The sequence below is a fragment of the Sylvia atricapilla genome, chromosome 12 (genome assembly GCF_009819655.1).
Source record: "Sylvia atricapilla isolate bSylAtr1 chromosome 12, bSylAtr1.pri, whole genome shotgun sequence".
NCBI lineage: Eukaryota > Metazoa > Chordata > Aves > Passeriformes > Sylviidae > Sylvia > Sylvia atricapilla.
The window spans coordinates 1,648,893-1,668,987 of NC_089151.1; the positions used below are offsets into that span (position 1 = coordinate 1,648,893).

A 20,095-nucleotide genomic window follows, 5' to 3' on the forward strand; every position below is an offset into this window, starting at 1 on the left:
TGAGCCACACTCACCTGGGCACTCACGGCAGGGTCTGGAGCTGCAGCGCAGGAACTGCTCATGTGACAGAGAGCTGAGCCCCACCCAGGGCTGTGGGGTTTAATTAGCTTGATAATTAATGAGCCATCAGCACCAGCTGAGCTCCATCTGGGAGCCGTGAGACTTTGCCCCGTGGCACAGATGTGTGACCTCCCCGCGCTGATGAAGGTGCCACCCAGGGCCACTGGGTACAGCGTGGGGACGTCCTGCCCTGCCCCGACAGTGCTGCTGTCACCCGTGGCTGTTCATACCCGATGTCCCCACGCCCCGTCCCCTCGGCGGTGGCTGTGCCAGCCCCTGCAGTGTCCCCCACCCTACACAGGTGTTTAGCAGACATATTTATTTCTGTACACACTTATACACACGGTTTCCCAGGGCAGCTCCCAGTGCTGGCTCCGCTCTGTGCTGGGGGCACCCCCAGATTTCCTGGGGTACCGGGGCCAAGCCCGTGCCCCCCACACCCCCACCCCAGCCCCGTAGTGTCTACCTGGGGGAAAAAGCCCCCTGCAGCCCCCAAGGTAGGGCCGTGCACCATCCCCCTGCCTCAGTTTCCCCCCTGGGACACAGGTGGGGACTGACCCCCACCACCAGGGTCCTCACCCCCCCAACCCGGGTGAACTTTGAGGCTCCAGATGCTGAAGCTGCCCCGGGGTGGAACCTCCTGGGGGGGTCCTCCATCACCCTGCCCCCTGCCCGGGGGCGGGCGTCAGGCACCGGTTCCATCCCCCAGCCCCTGCAGCCCCCCGAGCGGTGCTGGGGGGGGTCTCTGAGTGGGGGGATTTACTTGACGTGCTCGGCGGCGTGGGAGGAGCAGTAATACTTCTTGTGGGCGATGAAGGTGGACAGGCTGCTGAACTTGATGTTGCAGAGGCGACAGTACCTGTGGTTGCCGTTGGGCACCGCGCCGGGCACAGCCTTGCCCGCGGGGGTCTGCACGCCCCTGTCCGTGTAAGCGGGGGGCGTGGGGGGCTTGCGGGCGGCCTCCCGCAGTCCCTCGGGGGCTCCGGGCGAGGCGGGGGCCCGGGGGGAGCCGGGCGGCCGGGGGCTGTCCCTGCCCTCCTTGCCCGTGAGGCTGTCCCGGCGGAGGCGGGGGCCGGGCGGGCGGGGAGGGGACGCGGCGGGCAGCGGGGGCTCGGGCGTCCTGCTGCCACCGGGGACCAGCGCGTCCGGGAGCCCCTGGCCCGTCCCCGCCGGCGGCTTGGCCACGAAGAGCCCGTGGGCGTTTCGGAAGTGCTCGAAGAGGTCGCCCTTGATGGCCCCGTTGAGGGGACAGTAGGGACAGGCGGCCAGGGGACCTTTGGCCCCCGGCGGTGGCAGGGGACACTTGGGGTGACGCTGCAGCGAGTCCGCCCCGGGGTAAGGGATGCCGGGGCTCGCCGCCGGGGCCGCCCTCACCCTCACCCCTCCTTCGGGGTCCCCCTCGCCGGGGCTGCCGGGGCTGCGGCGACCCTTGAGGGGGGCGGCCACGGCCCCCTTCATCTTCTGCAGGTGCTCCAGGGTGCGGGGCTGCAGCGGCGTGGCGGGGCACCGGTATTTCTTGTGCGCCAGGTACGCGTCCAGGCTGTTGAAGCTGATGCGGCACGCCGTGCACTCGTGATAATCGGCCAGCGGCAGCAGCGGCGCCGGGGCCGGGCTCGGCTCCTTTTGCCACCGCGGCTTTTTGCTCAGGTCGATGGGACCCTCGGCGTCGGGGCCGGCGCGGGGCTCGGGGCCGGGCGCTTCGGCGGGCGGAGGCTCCGGTGCCGGCGGCGGCTCGGCGGGGCGGCGAGCGGCGGCGCCGTGGATCTCGTAGAGCTTGCGGCGCTTGCGGGTGCGCAGCGGCTGCGGCGCGAAGGGCGCTTTGGGGGCGGCGGGGCGGCGCAGCGGAGGGTCGTGCCGGGAGGCGCAGTAGAAGCGCTTGTGCACCACGTAGGTTTCGTGGCGGCTGAAGCGGATGTTGCACGCCTCGCACAGCGTCTTGCTGGGGTCTTCGTCCCCCTCGTCGCCCGCCGAGCTGCCGGGGCTCTGGCTGTCCTCGCTGCACCGCCCCGAGCCCCCCTCCGCCTCGGGGGACCCCGCTTTGGTGCCGCTCTCTTCAGCCTTGCCGTCCGGCGCGGCGGCCGGCGGGGTGGCATCGCGCCCGGCGTCCCCGTCCCCCGCTGCCGGGCCCTGCCCGTTGCCCGCCGGAGGGGACAGCAGCGTCCCCGGGGTGGGGGGACCCTTGGGCGTCCCCGGGGGGGCTTTGAGCTTGCGTGCCCCGGGGGGGCCGTCCTCGGCCAGGTGCCGGCTGGAGCAGTACAGGCGCTTGTGCACGTAGTAGTTGTTGATGTTGTTGAAGGTGATCTCGCACTCGAAGCAGGTGGCTCCCTTGGGCACCGGCGTGCCCGCGTAGATGGCGGGCGGCACCGCGCCCCCGTGGCCCTGCTTCAGGCGGCTGTGCACCAGCTCCGACATCTTGGCCAGGATCTCGGACGCCTGCGGCACCACGGCGGCCTCGTGGCCGAAGACGTACTGCGGGAGGAAGACGGTGCCGCCGGCCGTGCCCGCCCCCGGCTCGCTGGGCACGGGGCTGGAGCCCGGCGTGGGGCTGGCCAGCTCCGACTTGACCTTGGCCGAGGCCAGGCTGCGAGGGGACGAGGTCCGGGAGCCGCCGTCGGGGCTGCCGGCCCCTTCCCCGCTCCTGGGCGCCTCCGCCTCGCTGGCCGGGCTGCCGGCCGGCTCCTCCTTGATGCGCACGGGCTCGCCGGACGTGGAGGAGGAGGAGGAAGAGGAGGAGGATGCCGATGAAGGGCCTTCCCCGTTCTGCGGTTGGGCTGGGGGTGAGAGTTTGCCGGCCCTGGGGTCGGGGGGCGAGGCGGGCGGTGCCGGGGCCGGTGTCGGTACCGGTGCGGTGTCGGGGCCCGGCAGCACCACGTGCTGCGGCAGGGCCGGCAGCGCCTCGGGCAGGAACGCGCTCAGGCTGCACTTCCGCAGGGACGCGTTGTTCGGCTGGCTCAGCCCTGCAGGGGGACAGAGGTGACAGTGTCACCGACAGCCCCGGCACAGGGATGATCACTGAGAGCACCGGCACGGGCATTACCGCCACCCCCAGCGCTGGGATCCTCACTCCGTTCCCGGTTCCGCACACCCCGGCAGAGGGATGTGCCTGTTCCCAACACCCCTGGCACACGGATCCTGCTCTGTTCCCCATTCCCAACATCCTGTCCCAGGGACACTGGACCATCCCCACCTCCCTTCCCACCAGCAAACCCATTTGGGGACAAGGCCTAGGTGACAACGCCATCCCGTGTCCCCCATGGCCACAGCGCCTGGACTCACCAGGAGCGAGGGGTTTGGCAGCAGGAAGGGCTGATGCAGGTGAGAACACCTCGCCCTTGGAGCCCGGCTGGCAGATCATGTGGTTGGTGACCAGGTGGCTGTACAGGATGTCCCTCGTGGTGGAGATGAAACCGCAGCTGTGGCAGACACCTGAGGGGACAGACACCGGGCTGAGCGGGCAGGGCAGGGCAGGAAGGACAGTGCCCATCCCTGGAACTGACAGAGGGGACAAGGCTGTCCCCAAGGGACACTCACCGTTCAAGGTGTCCGTGTGCACCTTCAGGTGCCGCTCACAGTTGGCTTTGGTGGTGAAGGCGGACAGGCAGATCAGGCAGACGAAGGGCCGCTCTCCTGCCGGACAGACGGACACTCAGTGCTGAGGGGAGGGGGACAGGGACCGTGGGGACACCCACAGGGCCACCCCACAGGGCCAGCTCCCTCTGTCTCTACAGCCCTGAGACGGGCGAAGACCTACAAGTGAGCCGAGCCAAACCAGCTGGGGACAACCTGATCCCACCCATCAATGAGCTCCAGCCCTGCATCCTCCAGCAGCTCAGCTGCGGTGAACCTCCTCGATCTGGTCACCCCAAACCCTCCAGGGGAGGACCGTGCCGTGCCGTGTCATACCGCTATGGCTCCGCATGTGGATCTCCAGGGAGCTGGCGCTGGGACAGCTCTTCTTGCACTGTGGGAAGGGGCAGACCCTCTCGTTGGGATAAGTCTCCTTGGGTTTCTCCTCCAGGGCCGGGGAGCCGGCGCCGGCGCTCTGCCGGCTGGCGCAGTAGTACATCAGGTGGGCCTGGAGGTTGCGCTCGCTCCGGTACCAGATCCCGCAGTCCTTGCAGGGGAACACGTCCTCTGTGGGGAGCAAGGGACAGGGACATGGCTTGTGTGACAGGCTGGGGAGCAAGGGACAGGGACATCGCTTGTGTGACAGGCTGGGGAGCCCCGGCAGGGCTGCGGTGCTGCGTGTCCCTCTCCATGTGCCCCTTCCCACGTGTCACTCTCCACGTGTCCCTCTCCCCGTGTCCCTCCCCACGTGTCCCCGGACTCACTGTTGACCACGGCGGTGGCCAGGATGGCGGCCATGCCGGCCTGCTGTGGCAGCAGCTGGATGTCCGAGTGCAGCGCCGCGGGGTACGGGGACTCGCCGGGCTCCGCTTTCACGCCGTGGTTGGGGACAGCCGGTGGCTCTGCCACCACGAAGGCGCTCAGGGGCTCGTCCTCCCGCAGGGCGCGCGTCGTGCGGCACCACAGGGCTTCGTCTGGGCAGGGGGACGGCGGTGAGCAGGGGTGGCTGGAAACCGCCCTGCCGCCCGCCTGGCCCTTCCCCTCTGTCCCGCCCTGTCCCCGCGGTCCCGGCAGCGGCCGCTGCTTCCTCCCGGCCGTGGCCTGGAGATGGCGGTGTCTGCCCGTGCTGAGCCCCGCAGAGCCCGCCCGGAGCCGCCGCTCCGGCTTGTGCCCATCTCTGCACGTATCCCAGTGCCCATCCCTGCGACATTCCTGTGCTCGTCTCTGCATCCAGCCCTGCACCCATCCCTGCATCCATCCCTGTGCCCGTCCCTGCACCCATCCTCCTGTCCATCCCTGCACCCATCCCTGCATCCATCCCTGCACCCATCCTCCTGTCCATCCCTGCACCCATCCCTGCATCCATCCCTGCACCCATCCTCCTGTCCATCCCTGCACCCATCCCTGCATCCATCCCTGCACCCATCCTCCTGTCCATCCCTGCATCCATCCCTGCATCCATCCCTGCATCCATCCCTGCATCCAGCCCTGCATCCAGCCCTGCATCCAGCCCTGCACCCATCCTCCTGTCCATCCCTGCACCCATTCCCCTGTCCATCCCTGCATCCATCCCTGCATCCATCCTCCTGTCCATCCCTGCACCCATCCTCCTGTCCATCCCTGCACCCATCCCTGCATCCATCCCTGCACCCATCCTCCTGTCCATCCCTGCATCCATCCCTGCATCCATCCCTGCATCCATCCCTGCATCCAGCCCTGCATCCATCCCTGCACCCATCCTCCTGTCCATCCCTGCACCCATTCCCCTGTCCATCCCTGCATCCATCCCTGCATCCATCCTCCTGTCCATCCCTGCGCCCATCCCTGCACCCATCTCTGCATCCATCCCTGCATCCATCCTCCTGTCCATCCCTGCGCCCATCCTCTTGTCCATCCCTGCACTCATCCCTGCATCCATCCCTGCACCCATCCTCCTGTCCATCCCCGTGCCCGTCCTTGAACCTTTGTGCCCATCTTTAAAGCCATCCCTGTGCCCATCTTTAAAGCCATCCCTGTGCCCATCCCTGTGTCCATCCCTGTGTCCATCCCTGTGTCCATCCCTGTGTCCATCCCTACATCATCCTTGTCCCATCCCTGTGCCCCTCCCTGCCGGGACCCTGCCCAGCCCCGCTGGCAGCAGCCAGCCAGGGAAGCTGGGACAGGGCTGAGCCCAGGGACAGCCAGCAGTGGGACAGGGGACACGGATGGGGACCCCTCCCACCCGCAGTGCCCCCAGTACCAACCCTTCCTGTAGATGACAGCGTTGGCATCGGGCTCTCTGGGCACGAGGGGCAGGCAGGACAGCCAGCAGCTCTCGTCCCCCAGCACCAGCGTCACGGGGGGGCTCTGTGGGGCAGGGACAGGGATCAGCACCGGGGTGACACTGAGGGGCTGCCAGGGGGACACAGCAGTCCCCAAAACAGGCTGGGGTGACACTGAGGGGCTGCCAGGGGGACACAGCAGTCCCCAAAACGGGCTGGGGTGACACTGAGGGGCTGCCAGGGGGGTCACAGCAGTCCCCAAAACGGGCTGGGGTGACACTGAGGGGCTGCCAGGGGGTCACAGCAGTCCCCAAAACGGGCTGGGGTCACACTGAGGGGCTGCCAGGGGGTCACAGCACTCCCTGCTCAGCCCGTGCCCAGCTCAGCCTCCCTGCATTCTAATGAATATTAATGAGCACAAGGGGGGGGGGAAATTAATCTCCCTGATCCTCCGATGGCTGCTGCAGTAACGATATGAAATCTAATTATCCATCCCAATATTTCCAACCCCTCCAACTCAGCCTGACAGTCGCAGCCAGTTGGGGCCTTATCACTGCCAGGAGCCGAGTGCTGGCAGCGTGATAAAGCCCCCGACACATGTGTGACACACTGGTGTACCACACTGGCACATGGGTGACACATTGGCACACAGGTGTGACACACTGGCACATGTGTGACACCCTGGTGTACCACACTGGCACATGGGTGTGACATTGGCACATGGGTGTGACATTGGCACACAGGTGTGACACACTGGCACATGTGTGACACCCTGACAAACAGGTGTGACACCCTGGCACATGTGTGACACCCTGGCACATGTGTGACACACTGGAGCACCACACTGGCACATGTGTGACACATTGGCACACAGGTGTGACACACTGGTGTACCAAATTAGCACGTGGGTGTGACACCCTGGCACATGTGTGACACACTGGTGTACCACACTGGCACATGGGTGTGACACTGGCACACGGGTGTGACACTCTGGCACATGTGTGACACACTGGTGTACCACACTGGCACATGGGTGTGACATTGGCACACAGGTGTGACACCCTGGCACATGTGTGACACCCTGGTGTACCACACTGGCACATGTGTGACACATTGGCACACAGGTGTGACACACTGGTGTACCAAATTGGCACGTGGGTGTGACACCCTGGCACGTGTGTGACACACTGGTGTACCAACACTGGCACATGGGTGTGACACTGGCACACAGGTGTGACACCCTGGCACGTGTGTGACACCCTGGCAAACAGGTGTGACACTGACACAGGGGTGTGCACCTCTCATAGTGGTGGGGAAACCCGCCCTAGGGACACTGGAAATGGGGCTGGGGGCTTTGGGGACCCGCAGCGTGGGACACAGGGATGGGCACTGCTGGTGCCACACGGGTGGAGCACCCTCAGGGAGAGAAGGATCCCTTTGGAATTTCGCTCCCAGCACGGGGAGACCTGCGGGTAGCCCCCGATGGAGAGGGGTGCCCGTGCCCCCCAGGACCCCGCAGCACCCCAAGGTGCTCCCAGCACCCCGGGGTGCCCCTGCGGCTCCCCGCGGCGGCCCCAGCCCCGGTGTGAAGCCCTTCCTTGTTCTCCCTGGAACAAAGAGGTCGCTGTCTCCGCTCCGCAGCTCCTGATAACCATCGGAAACCCTATCTGCTCCGCATCCGCCGGGATGGCGCATCCGCACGGCCCCTGCCCCCGCCGCAGCCCGGCCCGGGGGGGACACGGGACACGGGTGGGCTCGGGGGACACTCCCAGAGTGGCTTCACCTTCCCTGCGCACCCCTGAGCTGTCTGCCCACGGAGGCTTTCCACACCCTCCCGAGCAAGGATCTTTTAGGGGAAGCCTGTGGGAGCAGGTGAGGGCGGGTAGGCATCTTCCTCCTCCTCCTCCTCCTCTTTCCCCTCCTCTTCATTCTCCTTCTCCATCAGCAAGGCGATGGGGACACATGGTGCTCCACGCCACGGGATATTAAAGTGCTCCCAGCTCCCCCTGAAAGCTCAGTGGGATCATCTGGGATCATCTCCCACGCGGAGATGAAGAGCAGAGCCGGGCAGGATTTGGGGGAGACCCCCTACACAACCCCCCTGCTGCCGCCGGCAACAAAGAGGAAGGGACCTGAGGGTGACAGCCCCTATCAGGGATGGGGCTGCAATTCCTTCCTCCCTTCCCTGAGCAGAGATAGGGAGGGAGGAGAGTGGCAGAGGAGAGCAGGGCTGGGAATCATCAGCCGGGCTCGATAAGGGAGCTGCTGAAATGGGAGCAAAAATATTTAGACAATAAATGAAGTATCAGGAAAAAAAGCTGCGCATATCTTGGGGAAATCAATCATCCTGTACCGGGTGTCTGGACACACGGCGCCAACCGGGAGATAGGGAGCCAAACTGGGCAGATAAGGGTTAATCAAGGATTTAATTCAGCAAAGATAAACGGGCCTGAGCTAAAAAAAAAAAAAAGAAAAAAAAAAAAAAGAAAAAGAGCAAAGGAGAGAGGAGGAGGAGGAGGAAGAGGTGGGGATGGAGCCAGGGCTTGAGGATCCTGGGCTGGAGCTGCCTGTGTGCAGCTCGGGGGGGGTGTGGAGGGAAGGATGTGGCTGGGATGGAGGATCCAGAGGCTGAAAACACCCGGAGTCACACTCATGGACACCTCTCTGCTCTGCTGCTCCTCCCAGCGATGGCACCAGCAGCCAGCAGTGTCCCCTCTGTGCTCCTCTCCTGTCCCATCCCCACGGCTGCTGGTCCTTTCCAGGCACAAGCAGAGTCCCCAGGGAGCACACCTGAGGTGGGGAAGGCAGATGCCATCTCCTCTGTGGGGACACCACCGAGCCGCCTGTGCACGAGGGATGGCAGCACCCTGTCACCCTGTCACCCTGTCCCCTGCCCGTGGGGACGCTGGCAGGGAAACCTCCTGGGCACCCCAACCGGGACATTCCCAGGCGTGAGGAGCTCAAGCAGGGACTTCTATTCCCAAAGAATTTGTTTCCTCAGGACCTGCCCTGTCACCATCCCCTCGGGGGTGCTCCTTACCGTGTCGCCGTGGCCCGGTGATGCCGGCTCGCTGTGGATGCTGCCCTGGAAGGGGCCCCAGGAGAAGCCCTCGGGGAGGCTCCTGCGGCTCCGCACCCGTCTCTGCCCATCCTGCACCTCCAGCTCCAGCTCCTCTGCGGGGAGACACGCACAGCATCAGCGGGATGTGCCCCAAAACCCCCCCTGGCCCGCGGCACCCCAAATCCTGCGGGATGTGGGCAGCCAAGCGGAGCCGGGAGGTGCTGCTGGGTGTCCCCTGGGGGATCCAGCCCCTTCCCGGGGGTCCCGGCCCGGCCAGGGGGGTCCGGAGCCGGCGCTGAGGAGCGGAAGGAGCGTTTCCCATCCCCGCACCCAAAGTCGCAGCGGCTTCAGGGCTTAATGGCTTTGATTATCTGATAAGGCTCTGGTTTAATGGGTTAGATAACATGTGAATACGCTATGAAGGCTGCTCGAAAATGTTTTAACTGTGCCTTTGTCTTTGGGAGCGCAGATAAGATGGCAGGTAACCAATACCCAGATGGATGTGCTGCCTTGCCCTTCGCTGGCTGCTTGTCTCCCCCAAAAAATCGAGCTGCTCTCCCCGGGGACAGCGAGCCAAACCCGGCCCGTGTGCGGCCGGGAATGCTCCGAGCACCCCGGGGTCATCCCCAAAGAGCCCCCCGAAGCCCCGAGGGGACGCAGCCGGTCCCGGGAGCCGTGGGCAGGGAGGAGGCAGCGCCGGCTGAAGGCAGAATTGCCTTTGGAGCCGGGAGCGCGGGGAGGATAAAGCGATCCCATGGCTGCGGAGATTGAAATCTGATGTGTTTATTAGCAGGGCTGACATCTGGATCCTCCCGGCGCTGGGGTGAGCTGAGGTGAGCGACTGGGAGCGCTGGGTGGTGTCACCTGCCCATCGCCCAGGGGCCACCCGCACCCACGGGTGCCCTCCGTCCACCCCGGGCCGCTGGGGGCTGCTTGGAGCACATCCCAAGGGGGCAGCCGGTGCCACCTCGGCAAATCCCGCTGCCCAGCGGGAGCGCTGGGGACGTGTCCAGGCTCCCCGAGGTGTTTGGGGTCACCAGGGTGGTCCCTGTCACCCTCCATCCATCCCTGTGCCACAGCCCCCACTGCTGCTGGGCTCTGCCTCAGCTGCCCTTCCCCACAGCCTGGAGTGCTCCCAAAGCCACCGAGAGCCCTGATTCTAGCTGGGATTTCATCCCTGCACAGGGGTTTGGGGAGTGAGCACGGCACGGGCTGTGCCTGCCCTGAATCCCGGGGATCCTCCCAGCCCACATCCCGCACATCCCTGGCATCCCCCTGCCCATTTCCTCAGCAGCTCCACCTCAGCGTGGGCAGGAGGAGCAGGGGGAGGGATGAGCTGTTGGGATTTATTCCCTGGCACAGCCTGAGGAAGGGCAGGGAGCAGAGCGAAAGGACTGAGGGTGGGCAGGGAGCAGAGTGACCACCGGCGTGGCCTCGGGGGCTGAGTGGGACAGTCAGTTCCACATTCCCAGCACTTCCCATACGCTTCCCTCACACTGCTCCACATTCCCAGCACCTCCCCACCTGACCCCCAAACTGCTGGACTCCCTCCAGCCTCAGCAGCCCTTGAGCTGCCCCTGCTCCCCTAAACCCCCAGGAGAGGGGTTTAAACCCGCTCTGCCTTTGTCACCCCGAATATCCCGGCTGCTTTTTGGGGACCCGGAGCCCAACGGCACGTCCCCCCTGTGGGTACCCCCCCTGGGTGCCCCCCTTCCCCCGTCTCACTGGTAATCAGCGGCGTTTGGGTCAGGAGACCATGTCTCCGAGATAAGAGCATTCGCCTGACACTTCCCATGTCAGAGCACTTCATCTTGTGTGTATCAATCCCCAGCAGAGAAAACACGCAGGCGCTGATAAAGAGAAAACCGTTCCAGACAGGGGGACAAAAATAGTGCTGCCGGAGCCGGCCCCGTTCCTGCCAGCGCCCCGCGGCCTCCACCCGCCCGAAAACGGGGTGCTGGAACCCCACCAGCCCTGCTGAAGCCCTGCTCGGGGGTGCTGAGGGCTCCTCCAGAGGGATGAGTGTCCCTGTGCCAGCCAGAGCCCCCTGCGTGAGCCCACGGTGACACAGAGAGGGAAGAAAAGGAGGGAAAAGATGATTTTTTTTTTTCCCTCCAGCTACACACACAGCACTGCTGAGAGGGAAAATGATGGGGAGGGCCCTGGGGCGTGCTGTGTGTGTTCCACACCGGGAACAAAGCCCAAAGCCAGCGAGCTGTGTCCCCACGTGGGGACCACCAGGCTGCAGGGAGTGATCCCACCATGGATCCCACCACATCCCACCGCCTGCGAGGTTGGGAAGAGCTGCTGCCAGCCCCTGGGGTGTCCTGGAGCAAAGTCTGCGAGCTGCAGCTCCCTGTGGGATCCCCTGGCAGGTGAACAGCCCCCGGGAATCTCACCTGGCCATCGGTCCCTCGTTATCACGGGAGCAGCGCTTATCTCCCGGCTCATTAACCAAATCGGGCAGGGACCGGCCTGTTTGCTCTGGGGCGCAGAGAAAAGCAGCAGGAAGGAAGGAAGGAAGGGAAGAAGGAGGGAAAAGCCCCCGGAGAGCCAGGTGCACCTGCGTGGTGTGACACAGACCCCGGGAACACGGGGCTGCTCCCACCTTATCTTCCCATCGAGATTCCAAAGGAATCGGCTGAGCTGTGCCGGGAGCAAAGATTAATCCTGTCACCACCCCACGGCCAGGCAGGCCCCCGAATTCCTGCCCATCCCGAGGGTCCAGGCTGGCCACAGGGGAGGGAGGAAACCTGTGGGGATGCACAATTCCAGGGAGGCATCACTGAGCCTTCCTCAGGGGTGTGATGGAGATGGACGGCCAGAGCCCAAGGGCACGGTGACCACAGCATTCCCACGGCCAGGGAGAGGAATGGCACTGCTGGGAGCAGCATGGAGCTGGGCCAGCTCCTCCTGGAAGCTCTGGAGATGCAGCCACATCCAGGCAACTCCATTTGCTTTCCTCGTGGGAAGGGCAGAGAGCCCCCAGACAAACGCACTCATCCCACCCCATCCCGATCCCTTTGCCTCAGCTGCACCCACAGCACTTGAAGCACATCCAGACCAAGTGCTCTGCCCCTCAGTGGGCACCGGGGCTCCGAGGGCCCTGCAGTGTTTGCAGCTGCCTGGATACTATCAGGGTATAAATACAGCTATCAGTCCGTCATGGGATCACATCCCGGGATCAGCCGCCTGCTTCCCGCTCCATTCAGCACCCTGTGCCAGCCTGGGGGGGCACGGGCCACATCCAGCCCCAGCTCCTGCCCTGGGGATGGAGACACTGGGAAATGGATGATGGATGGAGGGATCTCCGAGCCCAGATCCCTGCCAAGGGACCGAACAGTTCGGATGTGTCTCCGGTGCTGTGGACGCACAGCAGAGGCAAAGGGACGTGGGAGCAGCTTGGGATGGGATGGGTGGGTCTGTCTGGGGGCCCTCTGCCCTTCCCTCCTGCGAGGAAAGCAGAAGTGGGTGCCTGGATGTGGCTGCACCTCTGGAACATCCAGGAGCGAAACGTGGGTGGCTGCAGGAGCTGGCCTGGCAGTGGGACGGAGGGATGACGGATGGATCCATCAATGGGTACCCAACCTCTCACGGCTCTCCCACTCCTCCCTGCGGAAATCCAAGCTGGAGAAGCCCCAATTCCCCCCAGTTCCCCGCGGTGGCCCCGTCCCAGCCGCAGCTGCTGTTTTTAGAAGCGGCGCGAGCGCGGCGGAAGGAATAAATCCTGACAACTCAACTACTGCAATGATGTGATGGCACCGCTCCGATAAGATGGAGGGAGCCGATTGGGAAGAGTCTTAAGCTGTGAACACGCAGCATCTCCACTCTTCACCTCCGCTCACAAAGGGAAATCTCTCCAAAGGGGCTAAGGAGATTATCCCGGCTTTGCCGTCCCGGGTGCTCGAGTAATCAGGGCAGCCTTGGGGACGACAAAGGAGTGAGGAGGGTTTCAATCGAGCCTCGCTGGGCTGCGCCTGCTTGGGCTCAGCCTGGGCTGGCTCTGAGGGTGGAGAGGGGCTGGCTGTGGCAGAGCCCCCTGGTTTGGGGTGCTGGGGACACCTCGGTGGGGCAGGAGCCCAGGGGGGGGATTTCTGCCTTTATCTCTCCTGCCCATCGCTTGCCACTTATTGATTGTTTGCTGCCCGAGTCCAAAAGCGACTCGTTATCGGGCTGAACCCTGCCCCCGGATAATGGAGCAGCCAGGGCCCTGCCCCGTGCCCGCAGCGGGCACCACCCGGCCCCGGGGGGGCTGCGGAGTGGGGATGGACACCCGGGAGGGGCTGCACCCCCAAAGGGCTCCCCGCTCCCCAGCTGTGGGGCACAGCTGGCAGGCGCCGGCCGTGCCACGTGTGCCCCGGGATCACCCCACGGAAGCTGGGCTGCCCTGCCCCAGCAGGATGGGCTGATAAGCGTTCCCTGATAGGACATTTGCCTTTGGGGTGTTGCTGGGATGAGGTTGGGAGGGTCTCCAGAGGGTCCCCATCCCCAGGGGTGTGATCCCTCGTCACAAGGGGTTCCCATCCCAGGAAATAATGGGACCTGTGCCTGCAGGGATGGGGATATAAACACTGGGAATAGGGTCAGAAAAGGCTCAGGGAGGATGGGAAGCAGGAAAACTTCCCGGCTTCCCTGGGCCTGCCTGGACCCCTGTGCCAGGGGCGCCCTGTCCCTGCTCTGTCCCCACCCATGGACCCCATCCCAAGGGGTTCCCATGCCCGGGGTGCTCCCTCCCAAGGCAGTTCCTGTTCCCAGGGGTCCTCCTCATGAGGGACAACCAGGAAACACACGGGACCTGTGACCACAGGGCTGGGGACAGGAATAAACACGGGGAAAAACACCAGAAAGCATTCAGGAAGGATGGGAAGGAGGAAAACTTCCTGGCTTCCTTGTGGCTGTCAGGCTGCAGGACCCCCGTGCCAGGGACACCCTGTCCTCGTCCTGTCCCCTCTCCTGGGGCTGCTGGGACCCCTGGCTGTGCCCAGGCGGGGGGAAGAGGGCACTGGGGGGGCAGGAAGCCAGAGAGGGGGAGGAAGGGGAATGCGGGGCCCCCGGAGTGATGCAGAGGGAAGATATCCCGCCCGGAAAGGGACCACACGGGGGTCCCTGCACAGCCCCAAGGGCCTCTGGGGGGTGGGAGAACCTCCAGGAGGGGGTACCCAGATGGAGGAGGGGGTTCCAAGCCCCAAATCCCCACCGGTGCTCAGATTCAGCCAGGGCAGAGCAGGAGGTGAGTGATTGACAGCTGTCAATCAGCACCAGCCTGACAGCATCGCCCTCAGGGCTGTCACCAGCAGAGGGCAAGACACGGCTCTCCTTCCCAAGGGAAAATGGGAACAGATGCCTGAGCATCACTCCTCACTGTCACTGTCCCCATCACCCTGAGCATCACTCCTCACTGTCACTGTCCCCAAAACCCCTGAGCATCCCTCCAGTGTCACTGTCCCCAAATCCCTGAGCATACCTCCAGTGTCACTGTCTCCAGAATCCCTGAGCATCCCTCCTCAGTGTCACTGTCCCCAAATCCCTGAGCATCCCTCCTCAGTGTCACTGTCCCCAAATCCCTGAGCATCCCTCCACACTGTCACTGTCCCCATCACCCTGAACATCCCTCCTCAGTGTCACTGTCCCCAAACACCCTGAACATCCCTCCTCACTGTCACTGTCCCCATCACACTGAGCATCCCTCCACAGTGCCACTGTCCCCAAATCCCTGAGCATCCCTCCACAGTGCCACTGTCCCCAAATCCCTGAGCATCCCTCCGGTGTCACTGTCCCCAAATCCCTGAGCATCCCTCCAGTGTCACTGTCCCCAAAATCCCTGAGCATACCTCCAGTGTCACTGTCCCCAAAATCCCTGAGCATACCTCCAGTGTCACTGTCCCCAAACACCCAGAGCATCCCTCCACACTGTCCCTGTCCCCAAATCCCTGAGCATAGTTCCACACTGTCACTGTCCCCATCACCCTGAGCATCCCTCCTCACTGTCACTGTCCCCAGAATCCCTGAGCATCCCTCCAGTGTCACTGTCCCCAAATCCCTGAGCATCCCTCCTCACTGTCACTGTCCCCATCACCCTGAGCATCCCTCCTCACTGTCACTGCCCCCAGACTGGTATGATCATCCTTCCACTCAGCAACGTCCCCAGACCAGTTGGAGCATCCCTTCATCACATCAGTGTCCCCAAACTGTCCCCTCCACCCTGCAGTGACCCCAGACACGTGTCCCCCAGCAGGGCCAGGCGCTCTTCCACATCCCAAATCCGGGATGCCAGGTGCCACCACCACTGCTGGCATCGTCCCCATGCCGCTGCCCTTGGCAGGAGGGTTTGCTGCCCTCCCACTCCGGGGCAGGGGGAGGATTTAGGGGGCTGCTTTGGGATTCTCTGGGGGTGCCGACTCCCTGAATCCCAACTCCCCCCCATGCCCCAGCAATCTCCCAGTGACACAACTCTCTGCTGCTCCCTTCCCAGCGCAGATAAAGCAGAATAGCTGGAAGAATTTTTTCCCACCCACACATACCAGGGTGGAGGGGGAGGGATGTGGCCGTGTCCCCTCCCCTGGACGAGCTGTCCCCCCCATTGTGCCCTGCTCGCCCCGATAATAAACCTTGAGGTTTCCAGACAAACTCTGGGCAGCTGGAGATTATTGAGGCGGGAGATAAACACAACTGAAGGGGAGCCGGAGGGAAGGGGGAGCTGGGAGGAAAGAGAGGGGGGGAAAAAAAAAAGAAAAGGACTTGGGAGTTTTAATTAGATGCACCAAAAAAAAAAAAATAATTGAGGAGTTGCTGTGTGCTGGCCTGATATGGAGGATGGGGGTGAGAATGGGTTTGGGGGATCAGGAGAGGAGCCCCAACTCTGTAATCAACCCAGAGCCATCATTGCTGCCCAGGGGAAATGTTAATATTAAATTCATGCTTAATAATTAGTAATTAATAGTTAAATAAAGCCCATACTGGCAGGACAGCAGCAGGGCTTGGGGTTCAGCAAGGTGAAGCTGCAAAGAGTGATGCTGATGTAGGGAAAGGGGTGAAGAATTCCCTGGGAATTCCCAGGACAGGGACAGGGCTGGGTGGGATAACGCAAAAGCCACTTGGGGTTCGGTCACATCTCCTCCAATCCTGTCCCTGCCTGTGGTGTTCCCACCGGGACAAAAGCAAAAACGCTTCATCCCACCTGGTGGCAAGGCAAGAATCCAGGATTCCCGGGGGCTGCAGCCTCCCAGTGGGAATTCTCTGGAGACTCATCATGAGCTTGAGCAGCCCTCAGCAGGGCCCTGCTCTGCTGCATTCCTGCCCCAGCTCCATGTGATATTTGCCAGAGTTTTTCCATCTTATCCTTCTGGGAAAAGTGGCCGGAATTGCTGAGGATGGGACAGCCCTGGGTTGGGAATGGGAGGCTGTGGGTGCTCCCCAAAATTCTCTGCTACCTGCCCTCCTCCAGAGCAAACCTGAATGAGGGGCAAAGATGGAAAGCTGAAGCACGGATGCAGAGGCTGTGGGGAAGGAATTTGGGATGGTTTGGGGGAATCTGGGAAGCATGGACATCCTGTCTCCAGCCCCGCCAGAGGATGGAGTGAGCACAAAGCATGGCCACGCTCCATCCCATGATCCCATTGGGAAACAGAACAGAGCCAGGGTGTCCCAGCAACCTGGATGAGGGAGTGGCACCTCCAAAAAAAGCTCCCAAGTTCAGGATTTCGGCCTCCAGCTCCTGGGAACTTGCCCATCAGCCGGACGAGCTGCAGCCCCCTCCAGGCAACGAGGTCATTTCAAAGATAAACCAAAACCCTCCTTCTCCCTTTCCCCACGTGGGGCCAGGGAGCCCCAGGGCGAGCTCCTGGCAAGCCAGAACCAGCAGGATGACCTTTGGGAGCACCAACCCACAGCGGGGGTGACCCAGTGACCCCCCAAACCTCCCCTGGGGGACGGGGAGGCCCCAACAAAACTCCCCTTGGCTCTCCCCCCGCCCCGGCGCGGCGCATCCTCGCGGCCGCCTCCGCTGACACCCGGCGGATCCTGCCAGATAAAGCAGAAAATTCAGGCTGCTCCGAGCTTCCCTTTTCGCCAGCTCCATCCCTGATAAGTGCCGAGCCTGCAGAGCTCCTGATAGCCGGGGCTATCGCGGCGGTTGGGGCAGGAGGAACACCCAATCGGCGCGGCATCGCCGGACCGCCGGCAACTCCCCGCCACGCCGAAATTAATACCACTCCAATTACCAGAATAGAGATGGGCTGCCAGAGGCCGATAATAAAATCTCTTTTGCATAAAGGATGCAAATAACCCGGCCGTGAGAGGAGGGGGGGAAGGGGAGGCGCGTGGCCTCGGCCAGGCTCCTCTGGGGAGCTCGGGGGTTATGGGGTGACCCCACACAGGGGAGGAACGGGGGGATCTGTGGGGTTGGAGGGGCAGCCCCCTCCTGCCCTGCCCCAGGATCCTGGGGGCAAAGGGCTGGGAGCAGATAAGGAGGAGCAGGGGGTGGCCTCGCAGCTCTTCCTGCCCGGCACGCAGGAAGGGCCGGGATATCAGCGGGGTCGGCAGGAGCTTCCCCTGGGCAGGGCCGGGAAGGGGGAGCGGGGTTCCCGCCAGGCCGTGGGGATTTGGGCAGCTGCAGGAGCACGTGTGCTGGCAGCCACCCCTTCCCAGGGCTGCTGCAGCACCCGCAGCCCGGTGGCCTTGGGGACACAGCGGGACCTGCCCGGTGCACCCACCCCCAGAGGGAGATCGCCGTCCTCTAGAGGGGTCACCGCTTCCCAACGCTCCCAGACACAGCTGGGAGCTCCCCTCTGGGAGCAGCAGGGTGTGGGCAGGCCCCCAAAATGTGGCAGGTTCACTCTTTGGGAGCTCAGATCCCACTGTCCCATCCCCATCCGGCTGCAAGGAGCCGTTCCCGGCGGAACAACCCACAACCCCAACCAAGGAGCAACGGCCACGAATTAAACCACGGCAAGTTCTGCCTCAACACAAGGAAAAACTTCTTCCCATGGAGGGTGGCAGAGGCCTGGCACAGCTGCCCAGGGAGGGTGGGGGGTCTCCCTGTCTGGGGACATTCCAATCCCACCTGGACGTGTCCCTCTGTCACCTGCTCCAGGTGTCCCTGCCTGGGGCTGGCTGATCTCCAGAGCTCCCTTCCAAGCCCAGCCGTTCCGTGATTCCGTGTGGCACACGCCTGTAAGCCCGTGGCTTTGGAGATGGTGGGTGATAGGGCAGGGGGTGCCCACGGGGCCAGCCCGGGCTCCCCAGTGCCCGCGGCCCCGGCGTGCAGATACCGGGGGGAGATAGAGGCTGAATTCGCTCCTTGGGGTTTTGATAACCATCACCAAACCACCCCAGCGTCGCTCTTGTGGTTGCCAGGATGTTGGTGAAGTGCCCTGGTGCGACGCAGGACGGGCCCAAACCCTGCCAGTGCCAGGGGGTGTGATGGCAGCTGTGGGGGTGGCGTCCCTGCTGCTCCCAAATCCGTGGTTTTACCGTGCCAACAGCACCCCGGGGGTGTCAGGGATGACAACCATCACCTCACAGCTCCCCTCCAGCAGGAGCTGTGGGGTTTGCAGCCTGCCCAGCTCCCAGTCCCTCCTCAGACTGGTGTTTGCAAGAGGAGGTGAATGCTGGAGGGCTGCTCCAGCAGGTCCAGTCAGGACACTGGGATGGAGCAGGATGACCGGCCCCACATCCAGACACTCACCTGGCCCATTCCAGGTGTCTTGCTCCTGGGGGTTTTCTCCAGATTCCGGCTTCTCCAGCTCCTTCGGACTCTCCAGAGCATCTCTGGACTCTGCAGCAGGAGGGGGAAGGCAGCAGGTCACGAACAAGGAATTCCAGAGGCACCATTCCACAGGAAGCTGGGAATCCCACCAGCCCCTGGGACCAGAATGGGCACAGGGAGGGGATTCACACCACCGTGCCCAAAACCCCCACCCCCCTGAGAAGACCCCACACCCCAAAAAACCTCCCAACCCACCCCAACCCCCCTGTCACGGCCGTGGCACCCCACGTCAGCCCCGCTCCCCTCGCGGCTCTATTTGCGGCGTATTCATAGCAACTTGATAACAATTATTTTCTCCATTAACTGCTGCTGGAGATGGGCCGATAAAAGGCCAATCTGCATATGACAGTGTGGCAGATTAGTGCCCAAAGTACATGTTTGCCTTGGCTGTCCCAGGCGGATCGAGCAGCTCGGAGCCCAATCGATCGGCGCCACCGCGGCCGCCCAGGGGTGACGTCACCGCCACTGGAGATTATTAATACAGGTGATAAGCGCAATGATTAACATCAAATAAATCAATCACCGGGTATAAAAGTCCTATTATTTTTGGCTATAAATCAAAGTGCCTGGCATATCGATTTTTATCCATCGCGCTGAAAGCTTTAGTGGCCGTTATTGCTGCTGGGCCTTATCTCTGCTATCACCTCTTTATCGAGGCAGGCCAGTGCCAGGTGCAGCTCCGCGCCCCGGCCCCGGCTCCTCGCCCCCAGCCCAGCTCCCCCATCAGATAAGAGCCCTGGTTTTCCTTCACCACCGAGCAAAGTTTGCCTGAGAGACCTCCCTGACTCAGATACTGGGGTCCCTTCCCTGCTCCAGTTATCAGGTCCGCTCCCTGTTTCAGTTATCAGGCTCCTTTGCCTGCTTTGCTGTAGGATCTCTTCCCTGTCCTGGCTGGTGGTGTGCTTGCCCTCAAATCGGGGTCTCTTCTTGCTCCAACCATCAGGATCCACTCCCTGCCTTGCCCCAAATCCTGGGGTCCTCTCCTTGCCCCAGCTACTGAGGTCTTTTCCCTGCCCTCATCGTCAGGGTCCCATCCCTGCCCTGGCTATTGGGATCTCTCCCTGCCTTGGCTGTTGGGGCTCTCAGGGTCCCTTCCCTGCTCCGAATGTTGGGGTCCCTGACTGTCCCAGCTATTTGTGTCCCTTCCCAATCTCGACTATCAGGATCACCCCCTGCCCTGTCCCAACTCTTCGGATCCCTTCCCTATCCCGGCTATCGGGGTCCTTCCCTGTGGATCCCTGGTGGGTGGTGGCCCTGCTGCCCAGCTTTTGGGGACACTTTTCCCCCCATTCCCAGCAGCTGGAGGCAGTGAGGTTTTCTGGGAGCCAGCTCGGTGAGCCGGCTCAGCCTTGCCCCGGCGCGGTTATCTCAAAGGGCACT

The 20,095-nt window shown here is 63.3% G+C and overlaps 1 protein-coding gene across 1 annotated transcript in view; it reads right to left on the reverse strand.

Moving 5' to 3' along the window:
- Nucleotides 1–364: 364 nt before the first annotated feature.
- ZFPM1 (zinc finger protein, FOG family member 1) overlaps nucleotides 365–20,095 on the reverse strand; it is a 36,080-nt gene continuing 16,349 nt past the window's right edge. Inside the window, exons 3-10 of the mRNA XM_066327461.1 lie at nucleotides 18,635–18,724; nucleotides 8,929–9,062; nucleotides 5,871–5,973; nucleotides 4,392–4,601; nucleotides 3,964–4,194; nucleotides 3,592–3,687; nucleotides 3,337–3,486; nucleotides 365–3,017 (exon numbers count right to left, since the gene is read on the reverse strand). Of these exons, the coding sequence (XP_066183558.1) occupies nucleotides 820–3,017; nucleotides 3,337–3,486; nucleotides 3,592–3,687; nucleotides 3,964–4,194; nucleotides 4,392–4,601; nucleotides 5,871–5,973; nucleotides 8,929–9,062; nucleotides 18,635–18,724 (3,212 nt within the window). The 3' untranslated portion in view covers nucleotides 365–819. The remainder of the gene's footprint in view (nucleotides 3,018–3,336; nucleotides 3,487–3,591; nucleotides 3,688–3,963; nucleotides 4,195–4,391; nucleotides 4,602–5,870; nucleotides 5,974–8,928; nucleotides 9,063–18,634; nucleotides 18,725–20,095) is intronic.